The 18761-nt window shown below is 43.4% G+C and overlaps 1 protein-coding gene across 1 annotated transcript in view; it reads left to right on the top strand.

The window, feature by feature from the left end:
• Positions 1 to 3183: 3183 nt before the first annotated feature.
• The window catches only part of ARID5B (AT-rich interaction domain 5B), a 177551-nt gene continuing 161973 nt past the window's right edge, over positions 3184 to 18761 (top strand). The window contains exons 1-2 of the mRNA XM_059170155.1: positions 3184 to 3388; positions 3845 to 4099. Of these exons, the coding sequence (XP_059026138.1) occupies positions 3368 to 3388; positions 3845 to 4099 (276 nt within the window). The 5' untranslated portion in view covers positions 3184 to 3367. The remainder of the gene's footprint in view (positions 3389 to 3844; positions 4100 to 18761) is intronic.

Below are 18761 nucleotides of genomic sequence, written 5' to 3'. Positions count from 1 at the left end.
GCAGTTGCTTTCATGATTATAACTGTCCTGAATGGATTGTCTTCTTACAACATTCAATCTGTTTATGAGTATTTACTTTACATTAGCCCAAGGACCCTGCACTGCGGGAGTTGGCCTCTATTCCCCTGGGTGTCGGTGTCTCAAGTCTTACATCTCCTCTGTGATTGATGGAGCCTTGAATCCACGTTATTACTCTCTCACAAGCAGAAATCAAACAGGCTATTAACTACATTACTTCAAAGAACTGTTTCAATACAATCTCCTTATCTTAATTGAAACTTTCTTTGTATGGATATTTGCTACACAGATAATTTACAGGTGCCTATCAAGCATCATATTAAAGAGGTAAAATAGAGAATATTTTTTTTGTTTAGTTTTTGTTTTGTAAACACACACCATTGTGATCTGTAGTTTAAAAAGCCATTTACAGGATTGGACCAGAGGTTTGATTTATTAGATTTTATTATGTTCATGGGGGGTGGTTGTGCTGATGCTGTAAAAAGAGGGAAGATACCCCTCTGATCCAGTTTTGAAATTTAGCATTCATCTGATTACAAGACTGCAGATATTCAAAAATGTTCAGACCCAGATCCCTGCAATTGTTAACATCTGAAAAACCTTATCGGGAGTTTACGAGAAGAGAGATTATGCAGCAAGCAGTCCAGTTCAGCGCCTACCTTGAAGAGACATAGAAACAGGGTTTCTAATTAGATGAAGTCCCTCACAGGCACTTAAAGACTTACAGCACCAAAACCAACAGAAGTTGCTTAGATGCTCTAAAGAGCTGTGTATTTTTTAAGAGAGAGATTTAATATACAATCCAGGGATACCCTCAGGCATTCTGTTGAGGTTTTCTGCATAAGTGCTGCTGCATTGGTCATACAGGAAACTGACTCAGAGTCGATCTCAAATATGATCTTGTCAAAATACTGCAACTCAAGTTTTTAAATATAGGATGTCTTGAACTGGATGTATGTATTTACGCTAACAGGACAGAGACTAACTGAAGCCTTAGGCATCTCTCCTGTATTAAAAAAAAAAAAAAAAAAAAAGTAAAATGCCCTTCAGTCAAGTCCATTCATATGTAAAAAAATGAACAAAATGGGTTATTCTAATCAAACGTCTGCAGTATGCATCATAAAGTTAAAAAGAGAGAGAGAAAGCATGAGAGAGCTGTAATTTCTCTTTGTAACCCATGTTTATAAAATAGAAAGATCAGATGAAATTTCAAGGAAGATAATTAAAGAGTGATGTGCAAGTCATAATTTGGCTAATGCAAAGATGGGAGACTGTGAATTGTTACATTGTCCTCCTTCATTGTGCAGAGTTGTGATATTACTTTAAATTATTAAAATAGTTTTCATCTTTAAGAATACTGGCTCTTTGGCATGGGCTTTTATTACTTATTGTAATTGGAGGATCTGCCATTTTCTTTCGTTTATCTCTGTGTGTATAGAAAGAAGATAGATCTTGCCTTCTATTACTTCCCCATGTTCTGAATCAAAAATGTGGTTTAGATAATGTTAAGTGTCCTAATTCTTACTGCAGCGGACGCAGACGTTATGAGAAGGCATAAAAATACACACAGAGGGTCTTTCCACCTCAAGTCACTGAATATGAGGCATTTGTGCTCTGCCGGGTGTATTAACTTCAGCCATGTGAATATAATTTTCATTAAAGTAATCCTGTTTCAACTAGATGCTGTGACTAGAGGTGAAACGTTGCGAAAGCGTTAAAAATAGCTTACTAGTAATTTCAACATCCTGTAATTTTATCACAGATCAAGTTTCAACTGTCATACTATACAGACCTTATTCCCCATATAGTACATGTTTACTTTTTTAGCATGCCAGACCCACTTTAGAAAGATTGGTGCCAATATAATAAAATCGGGGCGGGGGGAGCGGGAGGTGCTGGAAGGAGTGGGAGGAGAAGGGGGAAGGGGGTGGGGAGCGTGGGGGAAGCGAGTACACCATTTTACATCAACACTGCGAAAATGCAATCTAGCCTGGCGGAGGACGGGCAGCTGGGTCGGAGCGAGCGAGGGCTTTGCAGTCTCTGCCTGTTCCTTGTTCTGTCGCTCTTAAGTTTCTCTGTGTTTGCATAATAGCCGTGCATGCAAACCTCGCAATGCTCCAGGGCTCCAGAACAATAAATATACACATTTAAAACCTTTATTGTCTTATGGTTCATGCCCCCGGTTTTCAACAGCTTAATTTCTGGTTGTATTTAACTAGTTTGCAAATGGATTTTTTCAGTTTCAAACTATTATTGAGGAAGCTCCCCTCCCTTTTTTGGCGGGGGAGGGGATGGGGGTGGGGTAGGAGTCGGTATATTATTCGTGTAGCGCTGGGTTATATAAACACATTATCATTTGAGAGCGCCCTTGGCGTCCATCAGCATTGTAAACACGTACTAGTGTATATACTTCAAAATTAAAGAATGCACACGCAGAACCGGGAGCCTGAATTCATATTCCGAGCAGACTCGCTGCTCGCATTTATTGATTTATCATGCATCGTTTATTGTTCCAGTCCCTAAATGCAGCCGCTGTCCGTTCAATATTGTTTGCAAAATCCTGAGATGTGTGTGCACTGCTCACTTGTCTTTCTGGTTTTTTTTTTTTTTTTTTGGCTGAGTATTTTTTTGCGAAGCGAACAAATGCATTAATATTTATATGTTTATATAATCGATAACCCACTTTTCCCTTCCATGTAAATAGGCATCAAAAGATAATTTAACAGATTAGTTCTCGAAAACATGGCAGTGAGGAAGCGTAATTTAACTATCAAACAAATCTACATGTCTAATAACAGCAAATCTGCTAAGGAGCATTAGAAAGAGGAGCAGCGCCCCGGAATCTCTGCAGGAAATGTTCTTTATATTAGACATATACAAGCAGGTCCTGTCAGATGCACAGCGGAGCTTGCTAGCTCTCGTCTCCTCCAAAAATCTCATTAGACGACACCCCCAGACAAGGGAGATTGGGAAGAGGGAGGTCTCATCTTCACACAGTTTTAGGGTGGATTTTATTTTTACAAACCTTTCTATATGTTTTTTGTCTTGATCCATCCGCTTCCCGCCGAGATCGGACGGAACCTTTCTTCCGATTATGAATTTGATCATCCCACATTTGGAAGGAAACCTACACAGTTTTGACAGGAGCTGAAAATTGAGTCGTCAGAGAAATATTAGGACATATTTTCAATCATTTTGGTGCCGAAGGGGAGGCAAGAGCTCAGTTTTATATTGAGACATTACGCCAGCTGAAGGCAGAGAATGTTTTTCCCTGCCAGGACCTGATGCAATCCATTCAAGCCAACAAGTTTGGAGAGAATGTTGAGTTCAATCAATTCAGAACGTCGAGATGGAGCCCAACTCACTCCAGGTATTTCGCTCTCCTCCGCTCCTCCGATCCCGGCACCCCCCGGCACCCCCCAGCCCCCCAACTCACCCACACCTCTGCACCTACCCACACCCCCCACAAACTTTTCACCAAACTTTTACCCTCTGCATCCCCCCAAATCATTTTTATTGTTTAAAAAAATCCCTGCACTGATCATACATACATAATGTAATTTTACCGCCTCGGATGGAGAAGTAGGGAGAGGTGGCGGTGGGGGTGCCCGGAGTTTTTTGTTGTTGTTGTTGTTTTGTTTTTGTTTTTGTTTTTGTTTTTAGGGGAGGCAGAAAATTTGTGGGCTCTATTATTTTTCCACCCAGCTTATATCTGTTGGCTCCTCTGTATTAAGAGTGTGGATGTCTGTGTGTAAATGTGTCTGGGAATAGATGTTTGTGCTCTGATGGCTACGTTATTTATTTGGTGCTTTTTTTCCCCCTGCAGTGGGTCGGCTCACCGTGTGGCTTGCACGGACCTTACATTTTCTACAAGGCTTTTCAATTCCACCTTGAAGGCAAACCAAGAATTTTGTCCCTTGGCGACTTTTTCTTTGTAAGATGTACGCCAAAGGATCCGATTTGCATAGCGGAGCTCCAGCTGTTGTGGGAAGAGAGGACCAGCCGGCAACTTTTATCCAGCTCTAAACTTTATTTCCTCCCAGAAGACACTCCCCAGGGCAGAAATAGCGACCATGGCGAGGTGGTAAACTTATATCTCCCTCTCTTCTTTCTTTATTACCCCCCCCCACCCCCCAGTAATGCTTATTACAGGGCAAGCTTGAAAATACTGTATTCACTTCTGCAGGCGAGCAGGATCGACTCCTTTTTTAAAGGGGTAGCGCCACTAGCTGGGGCTCGAGTATTTTGCCATTGTCAGAGTTTGGCTGTCAGCTTTACAAAGAGGATCCAACTGCTGATTTTAGTCAAGATCAAATAACTTGTTCGAGAAGGGTTTTGTTCAAGGATGTGTGTGTGTGTGTGTGTGTGTGTGAGAGAGAGAGAGAGAGAGAGAGAGATCGTTCGCTCTCTTGCTACTGCCGCTTGAACATCACATGCTTTTTATATTTTTTGCCTTTTGAAAATTTTACCTTCGCGTCTGGCTCAGTCGGGGCTGGGTGGATTTCTTTCGGTGGGTTTCGATATTGTTCACTTTTTTTTTTTTTTTAAAGTAAGTATTTGATATGTTTAAGAGGGCGGAAATTACGAAATGGAGGCAGAGTGAGATCAAAAGCTATTGAGTTGGCAAAGACGTGTTGAATAAAGTGATAAATGACAGGTACTGGAATAATACATTCAAATAACTTGCAGATCTGCCCGGGCGGATTTCAAAGCGGTCGTGTAACCGGCACAAACACGTTAAGCATTAACAACTATCTCTCGCCCCCACCCCCTCCCCCTCGGACAAGCCATTTGATGTTCTAGTTTTCAATTACTCCACGCAAAGTGGACGTCTTCCAGCGCAATCTTTGGGAATGTGTGGGACCGGGACCGGGGCTGCGGGGAAGGCAGAGGGGTGTGTGCTCGCCCACTGGCCTCGCGGGTCCGGCGGCCTCCGTGCCCAGACGGCGCTCCCGGGGAGGGTGGGGAGGGACCGAGCTTCGCCGGCACGTTTCTGGACGGCCGCGGGGGCGCTAGCCGCGCTCCCGGGAGGACGCCCGAGGTGAGCTGCTGTCACCGGGCGCCGGGGCGGCCGCCTCCCTTCAGCTCTGTCATTTCATGTGTGACCGCAGTTCTGCGGGCTCCCCTTGTCAGCTGACCGACCTCAGCGCCGTGATACCCACCGGGGGAACTATTTTGGGGAGGCTGTGCCCTCGGTGCGGTGGGGAGGGAGGGCGCGCAGCCGCCTGGCAAGGCTTTGTGTTGCCCGAGCGAGAGCTGGGTGATCAGACTGAGACTTTTGAGGGCAGGTAGCTCTGTGCCAGGCCCTCGAGCTTTCGAGGTAGATGTAAGGATCTTTTTGTTAAATGAATGGTTCCTCCGTTTAACTCATCCCGGAACGTGGAGCTGCCTGCCAGTCCTTCCAGAATTCCTTGGTCTGATGGAGTTGATTGTACTTTTGGCATCGCCAGTTCACTCCCTCTCCCAGGATCGAATTACCCATCAGTGGTCTATGCCGGTTAATTACTGGAGTTCGTCAAAACCTTCGCCCTCAGATCTGCCTCTTCGGAAATAAGCCCCGCCCTCCTCCCCGAACGTTCCCCCCCCTCCCCCGCCCTCTCCCGCCCGCTTTGGGTTTTAAACGTTCATACTTCCCGACGTCTGCCTGCAATTTTACAAAGGTGTTGTTTGGAAATACTGTGAAAAATCCTGCACCCTACCAACAGGTTGAGCTCTTTCCCCCTCCCAAGGTCTAGCTCTGTCCCCTCCCCCGACCCAACTTTCCTGCGCAGCTGTCTTCCTCCCCTCCCCCTCCTGATTTCTTATTATTTGCTTTTCAAATTTATTACTTCAACATGGCCTGTGATCTGGAAAAGGGAAGGATTAAATATCCAGAAAAGAGCTGGTGCCTAATAGACTTCTGCCTAAACCCAGAAGGAAATTATTCAGTGTTTTATGAGATATTTTGTGGTCACTCTCCTTCTTTCTTTTTTTTTTTAAATTGAAATTGAAATATTTTTAAAGACCCCGAGTTGACCCCACTTGGTCCAGTTTTAATTTCTGTCGGTGTAATTAAATAGTGAATTCTGATTTAAGAGTGAAAACCATTTTAGCCCAAGGTTACATCTGTTAGAACTGCTGATAATGCATAGATACACAGTATTTTTAAATAAACGATTTTTAAAAATTGTTCATTAAGGGCAAATGAAAGCGAGCCGTTGTAATGATCTGTACATTTCGTCATTGCTATATGAGCCATACCTAAGGAAATTAATCTTGCCATTTAAAAGTAAACTCTAGGGGGTTTGCGGAGGGAGATGGCTCTATTTATAATCCTCAGCTGCATATACATCGTCTAATATTATGCATGATTTGTTTCTTAATGCTAACACGGCTGGTAATTAGCTGTATGATTATACTTGTATATTTCATTAGGACTTTGGCTGATGTCATTGTGAATTATTCAGCCATATTAAAACAATTTTCAATTGAGATAATGACACGCCTCAAAATTATGCAAATGCAGGCTGCATTGTGCAAAATAATTATGACAAATGTAAAGCAGGTAGAAAGTTTCCCAATCCAGATCGGTTTTCCACCCTGGTGATGTCATTTCCCCCCTGGCCTAAGTTAGTCATTCATTAGCTGAATGGCAGCAGCAGTCTCCTCCTGAGGAGAGTCTACGGAAACCAGCATTTACTGCAGGCACCTAGAGGGGGCAACAGGGTCCTCTCATTAAGAAATTTGCTTTGTTTTCACTTAACTCCATTAACTTGTTTATATACAGTGAAATGATTTTTGTTATTGATTTTAAATAGTTTTGAATGATGCATTTGCCATTTGCAAAGTGTAACTGAAAGAGAAAGGTTTCTTGGTGATGTGCACTGTTACTTGGAGAAAATGTTCAGCATATTTAATCAGCCAGTACAGTTTATTTTAAGTAACCAAATGGAGGTTAATAATTTCTTGATTGAGCTGACATCAGCATCCATTTCGAAAGGACAGCCAGGACTCAGTATGCTTTTTTGGTTTAAGAGAACCATTCTGTCTATTTATGATTTCTTGAAATGTAAAGACGTCAGTTCTAAAAGCAGGAAAATTATCATTGTGCGAGATTAGAAATAGCGTCCCTGTGTGGTTTGCTATCATCTGCAGAGGGCCTTTTTGGGGAATATTTTATTGATCCTTGCAATAATTGTATGAGGCTGGATAAGGCAGGACTTTGTATGGCATTTTACAATGGATATAGGCTTAGAGAAGTTATGCGGTTTGTCAAAGGTCACCAAGCTAGAACGTAGGCCTTCCTAAGCTTTAGGATTGTTTGTTCCCCCCGCACCACCACCACCACTGAATCCTACCCTTGACACCAGAGTTTTAATGCAACATATTATATTCTAGAAGTTTGCGCTAATATGGGCAATTCCTTGTTCATTTTAGAGTCATGACTAGTCAATCCATTTTGCCAAAGGTCACTGGATTTTAGGTAGCAGAACCATTCTTATTCTATAAAGTTCAGCTGATTTGAGCTCATGGTATCTAACGAGAGCAGTTGTGTTTTAATACCATTATTAATAATCATTAATAATTTATTATTATTTATAATAACTCTGATAATGACTTACTACTGCCTTCACGTCCTTCCTGTGCTGGCAACTGGTGTGGAGAAAAAGCAGTCCAGAGTCACATCTTGATTCCGCAACTTAGTATTTATTCGACCTTGAACCAGCATAAACCCTCTGAGCCTCAGTTTCTTCAGCAGCAAAATGGGGACAATAATGAGGCAGACTGTGGATTGTTGTGAATATCAAGAGGCATTATATGGGCAAAAGTACTTTAAAAATGGTACAGTCCTTAAATAAATAGAAAAGAGTGATGACTGCAGCGGCTTTTATTATAGATATTATAATTTATGAACAATAAGCAGAGAGACTAATATGCCTGTGTGGAGGTTCTCAGGCCTAATCATGACACTGTCTTAAATTACCATGAAAGTGAATAGTAGAGCCATATACAGGAGTTAAGTGTCTTTAGTAATTACCCACAATTGCCACATTCAGCCACTACCTCTTCAGAGAAGGAAAATGGCAAAGTAGGAGGGTAATTGGTTCTGTTACTGGGTAACTTCTGATTACATTCATTTTCAAACTGCCAAGCGCTTCATCTATTGACAATATACCCTTTTAAAAGAGGTAGATGTGCAAGCTTGGATTGCAGCCTGACTGTGGGCTGGATTCTACAGGAAGCTTTCCTGGTCCCCTGCAACTGTGAGTGTGGATGAGTAAGCTAAGGATGTCAGGAAGTCAAGGTCAAGCAGATTCTAGCTAGCAGTCAGGATTTCTGTAAGTGGTTACTATCTGGTTAAAAATGGTCAGAAATTCATATTCCAGAACCCCCGTTGAAACTAACTTGATTGGAATCTCTGGAATTGGGTCCAGGAGCCTACATTTTAAACATTGCCTCACTTTTCTCATCTATGAAATGGAGATACAGTACCTACTCCCTAGGATTGCCTTAAGGATTAAATGAGTCAATACATGTAAAGTGCTTACAACTGAGATTGGCACATAGTATATTCTCCAGTAGTGGCTGACTCATTGTTATTATCATTAATATTTGTACTGCTGTTATCGTTGAAGTTTGAGACCACTACCACTACTTTCTTTCTTTTTTTTTTTTTAATTAAGATTTTACTTACTTATTTGCAAGACAGAGCACAGCCAGGAGGAGGGGCAGAGGGAGAGGGAGAAGCAGACTCTCCACTGAGCAGCAAGCCCCACGTGGGTCTCTATCCCAGGACCCTAGGATCGAAGGCAGAGGCTTAACCCACTGAGCCACCCAGTGGTGCCCGCACCACCCCTTTTCCTAAAGAAAGATTTTCTCTGTGAGAGGATAGCATCTAGGTTAGTTTGCTAAGACAAATACCCAATACAGGTCTCCCCAAATCAGGTTGGCTTTCATCCATAGGATATGTTTTGCCATGTCATCAAAATAAGAAGTTCCTTAAGGATTCATATTTCAGTATGAAACTGTGCTGTCCTCTGAATCGGTAGGATTTGTTTAAAAGATTGCCTGCTTGTATCACATCTCAAATTAGTCAGACGTATCTTGAAATCTAGGAGGTGCTGGACTGACCCTGTTCTAGCTGTGGATAGCTGCTCTGTCTCTGGTCTGTATCCATGAGCTGACTTTTTAAAAATTTCCAAGACCTCTTCAAGTGACCTCACTGGCCTTGGACCATTTCTTTAGCTTTTCTGAGTCTCAGTTTCTCCATCTGTAAAATGGATCTAATGATCTCTACTTTGTCAAGAGAATTAGAAACAGTAATGGAAAGGGCCTGCCAGCTGGCATAAGCACTTTATACAGGAGAGCTCAGCAAACAAGGGATGCAGTATCTGCAGTTCTTAGTAGTTTTAGTCATGACCTTCAACTAGGAAAAAGAGTAACTTTTCTCTGACTGGCTGGCCCTTCCCAATTAGGGTGAGAACTAAAGAACTGTCTGGTGAGAATTCAGAGGACTGTGATAAGCATCAGTGAACTATGGCCCGAGGGCTGAATTTGGACCACTGTCTGTTTTTGTAAAGTTTTATTGGAACATAGTCAGACTTGTTTGTTTACATATTGTTTATAACTGCTTTCAAGTTACAGTAGCCGAGTTGAGTAGCCCTGACGGCTACCATATGACCCCGCACAGTAGAAATTGGGAAATAATTTACTGTTTGGTCCTTTACAAAAATGTTTGCTGACCCCTGGCCTATGGAGTTGATTTGAAATAGGGAGCAGGATTATATGCTTTTTTCTCTTTCTTACTTGGGTTGGAGCAAGACCCAGTAAAATCAAGAAATAATTTAACAGTCATATGTCAAAAATATCTGTGCAAACAAATCTCTGTTTCAGCGTTGATTCTAATGATATTAAAATTTAAGAATCAGTAGAGTGTGTACTGAATTAGATTTTGTAGGTTCAGATCCTAACTCTAGCAAATGTTGGTGTCATCTCTCTTGAGTTCATCAAAAACTACTTGTTGAGTGCTAACCATGTACTTGGAGCTCGGCTAGGTACAGAGATAGATGAAAAACAGTTCATGGTGTGACCCTGTTTCTCAAGAAGCTTATCAATCTTCATTGAGAGATGAGATCAACACGTTTTTAAAAATGTAAAAACAACATAAGACGTTATATAACACGTTAGTGGATTGTGCTGACAATAAATGCAATGTGTGTTCAAAGGAAGACTCGCGATCTGCATGATTTTGTAAAAAGAATTTATTCAGCTCAGAGACATTGATTGAAGACCTACTGTGTGCTGGACAGCAGGATACAGATATGAAGGAGAATGGCCTCAATCCTCAAAGAGTTTGCTGTTTACTCCCATGGACAGACAGTGGTCACAGAAAAGCTGTCACTTAATCTGTGCTCCTTAGTTGAAGTGTAGATTAATTAAAGCCACTATTTATAGCCTTTCCTGATCTTTCTGGAAACTAGAAATTATTATCTTTATCTTCGAAGTCTTAATCACTCAGAGCATATTTGTAGAGCACCTACTTTGTGACAGAGCCTGTTCTAGGCCCTGGGGATACAGCCCTGGACAAGGTAGGCGGGAATCCCTGCCTTCAGGGCTCTTACTGGGCTGTGCTTGGCTTGTCCTCTCTTGTACTTTGCACATGCACGGTCTATGAGGGTTATCTGCATCCTGTTCCTTTTTCTCTCACTCCCCCTGTCCACATCCGCCGTTTCCCACCCTAGCGGTGTTCTCAGGAACTACAGGTTGTGACTTCTTCACCTCTGGGTCCCCCCTACAGTATTCAGTGCCAGTCACTAAGTATTTATTGAATGACTACATGACCTCAGCCATCTAAAACGTTCTTTCCCACAGCCTGCTTTCTTAAAGGTCAGCCTGGTTTCTTCCTGTCAGGGGACCCATGATGGGTCATTCCCTTGTGGGCCAGCTGCAGCACACCCCCGTCACATGTGTTCTTTCTCGTCTAAAATCCACCATCGTTTTTGCACAAAAGATGTCTAAAAGTGTAGATTTTCTTTCGGAGTACTCACCAAAGAGAACGGTCCCTATTTGGGACTGATGGTGAGGTTAGAGCCAGCACCTTCATGTGTGAGTACTTTTCCCATCTTCAGCCCTCAGCCCATTAAAAAGTCGGGGCTATGCGGTGGCAATCTGACCACACACTGGATGCCAAGGGACCGGTCACTCCTCACCTGAGTACGGTTGGCAGCTCCCGTGAGCTGGCGTGCTTTCCAGACTGGTGGTCTTAACTAGGCCAGTGTTTGATAGTGAGTCAAAATTATAAGCAATTAAATCCTCCCGTGACATTTAGAGTGTCAGGCACATACTAAGGAAATGTTATTTTTACAAAGTACATGAGTCCATACATGTAAATACTTCGTTATTAATTATTAATAAAGCATGCCATTGTTCGTGGTGGATGCTAGTGATACACGACTCAAGCCCATTTATCAAAGTCTCGTTTTAACCAATATCCAGAATATAATTGCTCGGATCAAATGCATTTGCTTGTCATTTTTTATAGCCAGGATAGCTGGATATTTGCCATCTTCCACTCAGAATAATATTGTAGCTAGTGATTACCCGTTGGTTTGGCTTTTAAAGAAATTTAAAACAAACTTATCGGCTGTTGGCTTAAAGATTCATTCGCCTCTCAGAAATGCGGTCACGGATTTCCTGCATTTCTTGAAAACTCCACTCCTGTGGCCTCGCAGAGGCACAGATGGCTTTTTCCAGCCATGCTGTGGTCTGCGCCAGCTTGCTGGAGATTAGAACCCGGGCCTCAGCCTTCCGAAAACACGACTCACGTCCTGGACAGTGAACGTCCGGATCGGCAACACATTTTAAACATGCAGATGATGATTATTACAGAAAGGGTGCTTTCGAATCATGCTAATGGCATCAATCTCCAGCACACACTTGCGTAAATTAATTCCGCTTTTAAAATCAAATGCACTGTTAGCAGCGTCAAAGATGGGTATTTGACATTTATCACACAGACGAGAACGTGTGCTTTAATTACGTGAATTTTCTGGAGCATCTCTGTGGCTGTATAAATAGACGCACAGGGGCGTGTGTCCTTGCACGCATGACCATCAAGTTCATGGCCCTTTCTCCACCCCTGTGCCACAGCAAGGAAAAGAGCGGGGAGAGGCCACATGTTACTAGGCAGTCCAGTGGCCCCAGAACCCTCTTCCCCGCTTACCATACCTTTCCTTTCTCGTGACTCCGAACATACCCCCTCCTCCCCAGAGCTGACTTCCAAGCCTGATCAGTGGCACTAAACATTAAACTCTTGTCTTTGAGAATAATAGGCTTTGCTTTCCACACCCTCAAGCATGTTGAGCTACTGTGCAGGCTGGAAAATAAAAATGTTCTAATTGTGTCTTTTAAATAAGCATAGGAGTGAATTAATTAGACCATATTTTGTCTTTAGTTGCTTAGTTACACAATAGTATTCCTGAGCACGAGTAAGATAAATTGGCTCTTTTTCTGCTGCCTGTCCCTTAATCATAATTACTGTATTGCTTAGGAGAGTAAGGCATACATAGATTTTGAATTTTTTATTAATAGTCAAAAATATGCATATGATATATAAAGTATATGCTGTTCAACCTGTTTTATATGCTTTTATGTGGGAAGAAGTTTTATTGTGGTGGTAACATTTGCATTAGTTGCTCAAAGATGTAGTTCTGGGAAATACATAATTGAAATGTTTTTGAATTGCTTTTTCTGGCCTTTTCAATCTTATTCAAAATAATAGTGCCTCCAGTCCTAGAGCAGTCATTCTCATTTGATTTAACATCTTTCTTTGCACTTTTGTGAAGGGCCCGGCTTAACCCTGGAGAGCCTAGACAGGGCTCAGTGATTCATAGACCTCAGACATAGTGCCTTGTGTTTTGGGGCTTACACTGTCGGGGGTCGGGGGCAGTGGGGTGGCAGAGCGTTAAATGCCCTTTGCCTTTGGCACACTTACACATTCCTGGCAGAAGGGTTCCAGAGTCAGAAATCGTTAAGACTTTTTTTTAACCGGGGATGGACAATGCTATATGCTTGCCTTCTGGGGTCTTGCAAAATGGGATGTTGCTACCAGAACCTGGGCTTCTGGCCCCCTAACCTCCCCTACCTCCACCGAGAAGGCAGAAGAGTTGGACAGCTTGATATAGTTATTGAACAATGGGAGAGTCTGGCTTAAGACCCAGGATGCATGCTGGGTAAATGTATGTGAAAATTGACCCCATTGTTCTGTCTTATTTGAAAAGCAAGTAAATTATTTACAGATATTTGCTAATTAAAGCCCATGTTGTTTTACCAGCACAAAAGAACACAGTATAACTGGAGACAAAGAACTAAGTGCAAATAATTTAAACTTGCTAATTTTGTGTATTTTTCTGAAGGGAGGAATATGTTTTTAAAATACGTATAAATACATACATATTAGAATGTGTGTGTCTATATGTATATGCATGTGGGGCTTTTTATTTGTTCTGATGCCTACAAGGGAAGCCTTGCATACTACAGAGATAACAGGCCAAGTTATCACCAGTTAACCTGTCGCTGGGCCTGCCCCAAGCCCCCTGTGGACCATGGGATTGGAAAGCACTGTGAGAGTATACTTGTTTTCCCTTTAGTCCAAGCTTTGCTTGCCATCCTCTGGGTTGAGCTCAGCTCAGGGTACCAGTGGAAAAAACCAAACTACCCAGATATTATACCAGAGAATAAAAATGTTCTTACTCATTGCCTTGTTCTCTGACTTTCCTCCACGACAGGCTCAGGTTTAGTTGTTTTTCTTCTGTGACTACCCAACTTTGGCAACATTCTGGTTGGAAATTTGCGTTGTGGAATGAGGGCCTCTTGACATGGGGCGAAGGGTTCAGAGGCAGAGAAGGTCGCCCAGAACATTCTCAGACTCTCAGAGACCTCCTCCTGGCTGGATGTTGGTGGAGCCAACAGCACGGACATGTTGGGCTTCAGCCGTGACTGGCTGGACATCCCTTGGCTTTGTTGATCAAGAGGATCAGGAAGACTGCCCATGGTTAGCGAAGAAAAAGGCTCATGTCTAATTTGCTATGGGCATTGGAATAGACTTATAGGACATTTGAGAGAACAAGTCCAGCCCCTTTTATTTAGTGGACAGAGAAAGGCCAGAAAAATCTTGGGCCTAGCAGCCAGTGCTCTCAAGCACGATGGTCTGCTGCTTTGAGGAAGAAGGGCTACTCTCAAGGTTCTACTCTGAGAAAAGTAGGCAAATGTTTTCCATGGGTGTGTTCAGGGTAGATCATCCCAGCGCCTTGTCTTAGAGCAGTAGATGGTGCCTCTGTGGGACATGACTGGTATGGAATCACTATTTAGAGTGTGGACGTTAGTGCCAAGATACTCACCCAGGGGTCCGTGGTCACAAAGAAACCAGGTTTGGTGTTCACAGTGCCCTGTGGACCTTACTTTCATTTCCATATTCTTTGCTGAAGCTAGGAAGGCCCTTTGATGGTATTATTTATAATGGCTTAAGAAAAGCTTTGTTGAGATGCCACTCTTGGTGACAAACGAAATTGGCGTTTCTTCCACTCCCTGATATTCACAGATGGTTTCTTTCATTCTGAAATGTTTATTGCATGCCTACTATGTGTCATTTCTCTCCAGGGAGGATATTAAGAGCAAACACAATGACTAACGCACAGATAAAAATTTCTTTCCCCATAGAGCTCACCCATTCTTTCACAGTAAGAAGGAAAAAGCAACTTGGTTGATTGATCCAAAATGGTAGAAAACCATCCCCATACATTTTGGTCTTAGAACCACTTTCACACTTCGTTTTTCTAAAGTTTTCTCTTCTCTATATATGCACAACCCAGAGAAAATGCCTCTGGCTTTCTCTCTGCCCAAACCATTGGCCAGAGTTTTACCCACAGTGTTTCCTATGAAGTTACAACATTTTCTGTTTATAGAGTAGCCATTATGTGTCAGGCATTGCAAATATATTAATACATAAATTAAATGCTCATTTAATTCTCAAATAAATTCTCTTCGGTTGGTTGTATTGTGACATTTTCATACTTCAGAGATGGGGCAGCTGAGACCAAAGGAGGTTAAGTAGCTTGCCCAAGGTCACATATAGTTAAGACTCAGAGCCAGGATTAAAATGCAGGTTTTCCTCCATTCTGCCAGGATTGGTGACCTTCATGTCTCCCTATCACTTTATATTGAGGGACTAATAGTGGAACTTTGAGTATAGACTGACTTATCCTGTAATTGAGTCTTCATGAATATTATTTCTTCCGTCCTTTATTTATTTGGTCAGCATGTGGTGCTTGAATGCTCTCTAGGAATGTGCAGTCCCATTGGCAGTTGACTCAGTCAAAATACTGTGCACTTGAGGAATAAAATGTTTAAAAGGGCTCCTTAAATCCCGCACTCCCCCAAGGCAGGCACGTGATGCCTCTCATTCACAGAAGAGGGGACTCATTCTCAGCCCCCCTCGAGCACCTTCTGTGTGCAGGCCAGCCTGGAGAGACAGAGGTGGGGAAATCAGGCAGATCCTCTCTTCATGGAACTGCCTGTCAGGTGGGGAGTGCGTACTTTATCCACCTGTCACAAGTCATGGGTTGTTGTGTGGTGGAGTGAAAATTCAGGACCTCTGACAGGAGTGCCTGATCTTGTTTGAAAGAAACAACATTTGAACTCAGGTCCAGCGAGATTCTGATGAGGGTTGGGAAGAGATTTCTTTCCAAGATGTGGAGGTGGGAGCACTGTCCCTATAAAATGATTTCTGGGCTAAGCCTCATCTCAGTGAGTCCAGTAAACAGGTTAGAGGTGCCCACTTCTGCCCACTGGGGGTACCTATTGTTCTCGATGTCACTGAGACACCTAGACAGCATCCTCAGAGCTGATTTACATTGGCCGGCTGTGGGAATATTGAAAACATGAGGTTGGTAAACTAAAGCCCACTGGTCAACTCTGGCCAGCTGCCTGTTTTGTAAATAAAGTTTTATTGGCACATAGCCACACCCAGTTGTTGACAAATGGTCTCTGGCAGCTTTCACACTGTAGCGGCAGAGTTGAGTAGTGTGACAGAGACTGTGTGACACACAGAGCCAAACGTACTTACTATCTGGCCCTGGACTAAAATGATATTAATAAAGGCAGTAGTAAAACTAGATGCTTAGGGTTCATTCGCGTGACCCTTTATTTACTCCTTACAACAGTAATACTATGAGGTAGGTTCTAGTGTCGTCCCCATTTTGCAGGAGGGCAATCTGAGAAGTTAGGCAACTTGTCAAGGTTTCTAAGTTCCTTCACCAGGTAAATGACAGAGACTGAATGGGAACTTGAGCTGTCTTGATTCCAAAACACTGATGGCAAAAACATTGCACCATCCTGCTGATAAGAGAAGGCAACCCAGGCAGTATGAGCTAAAGGTTCTAGAACTCACCGAGGCATTTCTTTGTGAAGTAAAACCTCGCAACAGCTGGATCCCTCTTTCAAGGCCTTACTCAAACGCCACCTCCTCTATGATGTCTTCCACTGTGTAGGGGAGAAAGGGACCCAGAGCAGACACACATGTGTAAATGCCCACAGGGCCTGGCAGGTGAGACCAAGTAGAATGAGCCAGGTCTGGAAGAAAATATGATGCTTGAGGGGCCTGGGGGCGTGTGACTCACTCGAATGTTGCTACTCACATCCTGCTGATCATTGCTGGGCAGAAATGTCATTTCATAGTGCCAGGTCTTTCCGTTTTTCGAGACGTGTTAGAAATCTAGATTTTTGTGTGAGTGTAGTTGGCACTTTGGTCCAAGTTTCAAAAGACGCTGTGGGCCAAACAAAACATATCTTCAGTCTGGATGTTTCCCCCCAGCCTCTCCCCCAAACCCGGCTGTCACCTTGCACTCTCTAGAGCAAAGCTTTGGACGATTCAGTTTTGAAACCATTCTTGCATTTGGCCCATTTTCTGTGAAAGCAAAAGGAACCTATTGGCCTGAAGGGGAAGCAAAGAAATGAGAAGGGGAAAGTCAGGTAGACAAAGCCCTCACCCTTCTCTCTGGCCAGAGTTCCAGAGGTCTGCAGGGACGGAAGGGGCGTCTGTACTAGGACAGCAGGGTGCTGTCCCGCACAGTCAGGCCTGCGGGTGCAGGACTCGAGCTGCAGAAAGAAGCTTGTGTGAGTGGGAGCATGGCCTGTAGTCACGCTGAAGGTATTCTGGAAACGCGAAGCTTGGGAGCAGACCCTTGGAAATAACTAGGGCTCTCTTGGATGGAGCTTTTTTGAGGAATCACTTGGGCAGAGGGGCAAACCCATGACCGAAGAAGCCATAGGAAGGACACAGATAGGAAGGAAGGGCGTAGCAATATTGGATATTGTCTGCACTGGGCAAAAGGGCCAGGATTTAGTGGAAAATAAGGTAGACCGAGGCCAGACTTCAGGGGGTTTCGCAGATCAGGCTTGACTTGAATCTGAAGGCCAGGGCTGATTAATACTTTCACGTGTGCATTTTGTCTTTCTGGTCGGAATAGAAACTCTTAGTCTAAAAGCTTGAGAAAACCAAATATGCATCCTTACTTTGCCAGTTCGTAGCTGGATGTCTTCTTGGTCTACTTACTTAATCTCTTTGGGATCTCAGTTGCTTTATCTGTAAAATGGGTTCCTCTTGCAGGGCTGTGAATATCAAATGAAATCTATATGGGCACAGAGCACCAAACCATGGCCTGGCTTCTCCTAGGCCTTTAGCAGATGCTTGCTATTGATCCTGCCCTGGTCAGGGGCCAAATCGTAACTTTATTGTCTCAAGGAAGTCTGTCATGGTGCTAGACTGTTAATAGCTCATTAATAAGTAATGTATTGCTTGAGCCGTTGGACTACTAACTATTGTTTGAAAAATGGTAACTAAAAAACTATCCATTCGAATAGAGTGAAACTTCCTGACTTCCCTTCTGTCCTAGACTTTTCCGTTAAGGCGCAGAGTTTTTGGCCCATGTTTGGGGCTTCCAGTCAGGTCCCTGTTCTGTTCTGTACCATTTAGGTCTTTAAGGACCTTAAGGGTGGAGGGCGTCTCTCCCATCAGCCACAACCAAATGGGATGAGACAGGGGTGGGGGGGTGGGGGGGGTGGGGGGGGATGATGGTGTCAAGAAACCAACTCTGCCTTCCAGGTATTCCATCTTGGTATGCCCAAGAAAGTCCAAGCCTGCTGCTTCTCAGGTTCTGCCCCCCTTGTGAGGCAGCCTCTAGGAAACTGGTCTGATGAATGTGCACGACCGTGAATTTGTTTCAGATACTCTCACTTTCCCTCCATTAAAAAAAAATCCTCTCCTATTTCCTATTCTTACCCCCCCCAATTTGAAACATGCCCCCCCGCCTGACACCTCCTCTCTGTCCTCCTCTCGTAGCAGTGGTGGTGGTGGTGGTCGGCAGTGTCTTCCACACACACCTTTAGATGTGCAAGGGCAGGTTCTTTTAAAAAGCAAAATTAAAGGGGCGCCTGGGTGGTTCAGTGGATTAAGCCGCTGCCTTCGGCTCAGGTCATGATCTCAGGGTCCTGGGATCGAGTTCCGCATCGGGCTCTCTGCTCAGCAGGGAGCCTGCTTCCCTCTCTCTCTTTGGCTGCCTCTCTGTCTACTTGTGATTTCTCTCTGTCAAATAAATAAATCTTTAAAAAAAAAAAAAAAAGCAAAATTAAAAAAGCACCAGTAAAGGGATGCAAAGGGAAGGGAAGGGGTCCCAGCCAACATGGCTGGGGGATCTCAGACGGAGGAT

Source organism: Mustela lutreola, chromosome 4 (assembly GCF_030435805.1).
Source record: "Mustela lutreola isolate mMusLut2 chromosome 4, mMusLut2.pri, whole genome shotgun sequence".
Lineage (NCBI taxonomy): Eukaryota > Metazoa > Chordata > Mammalia > Carnivora > Mustelidae > Mustela > Mustela lutreola.
This window is presented reverse-complemented; position numbering and strand designations above follow the sequence as displayed.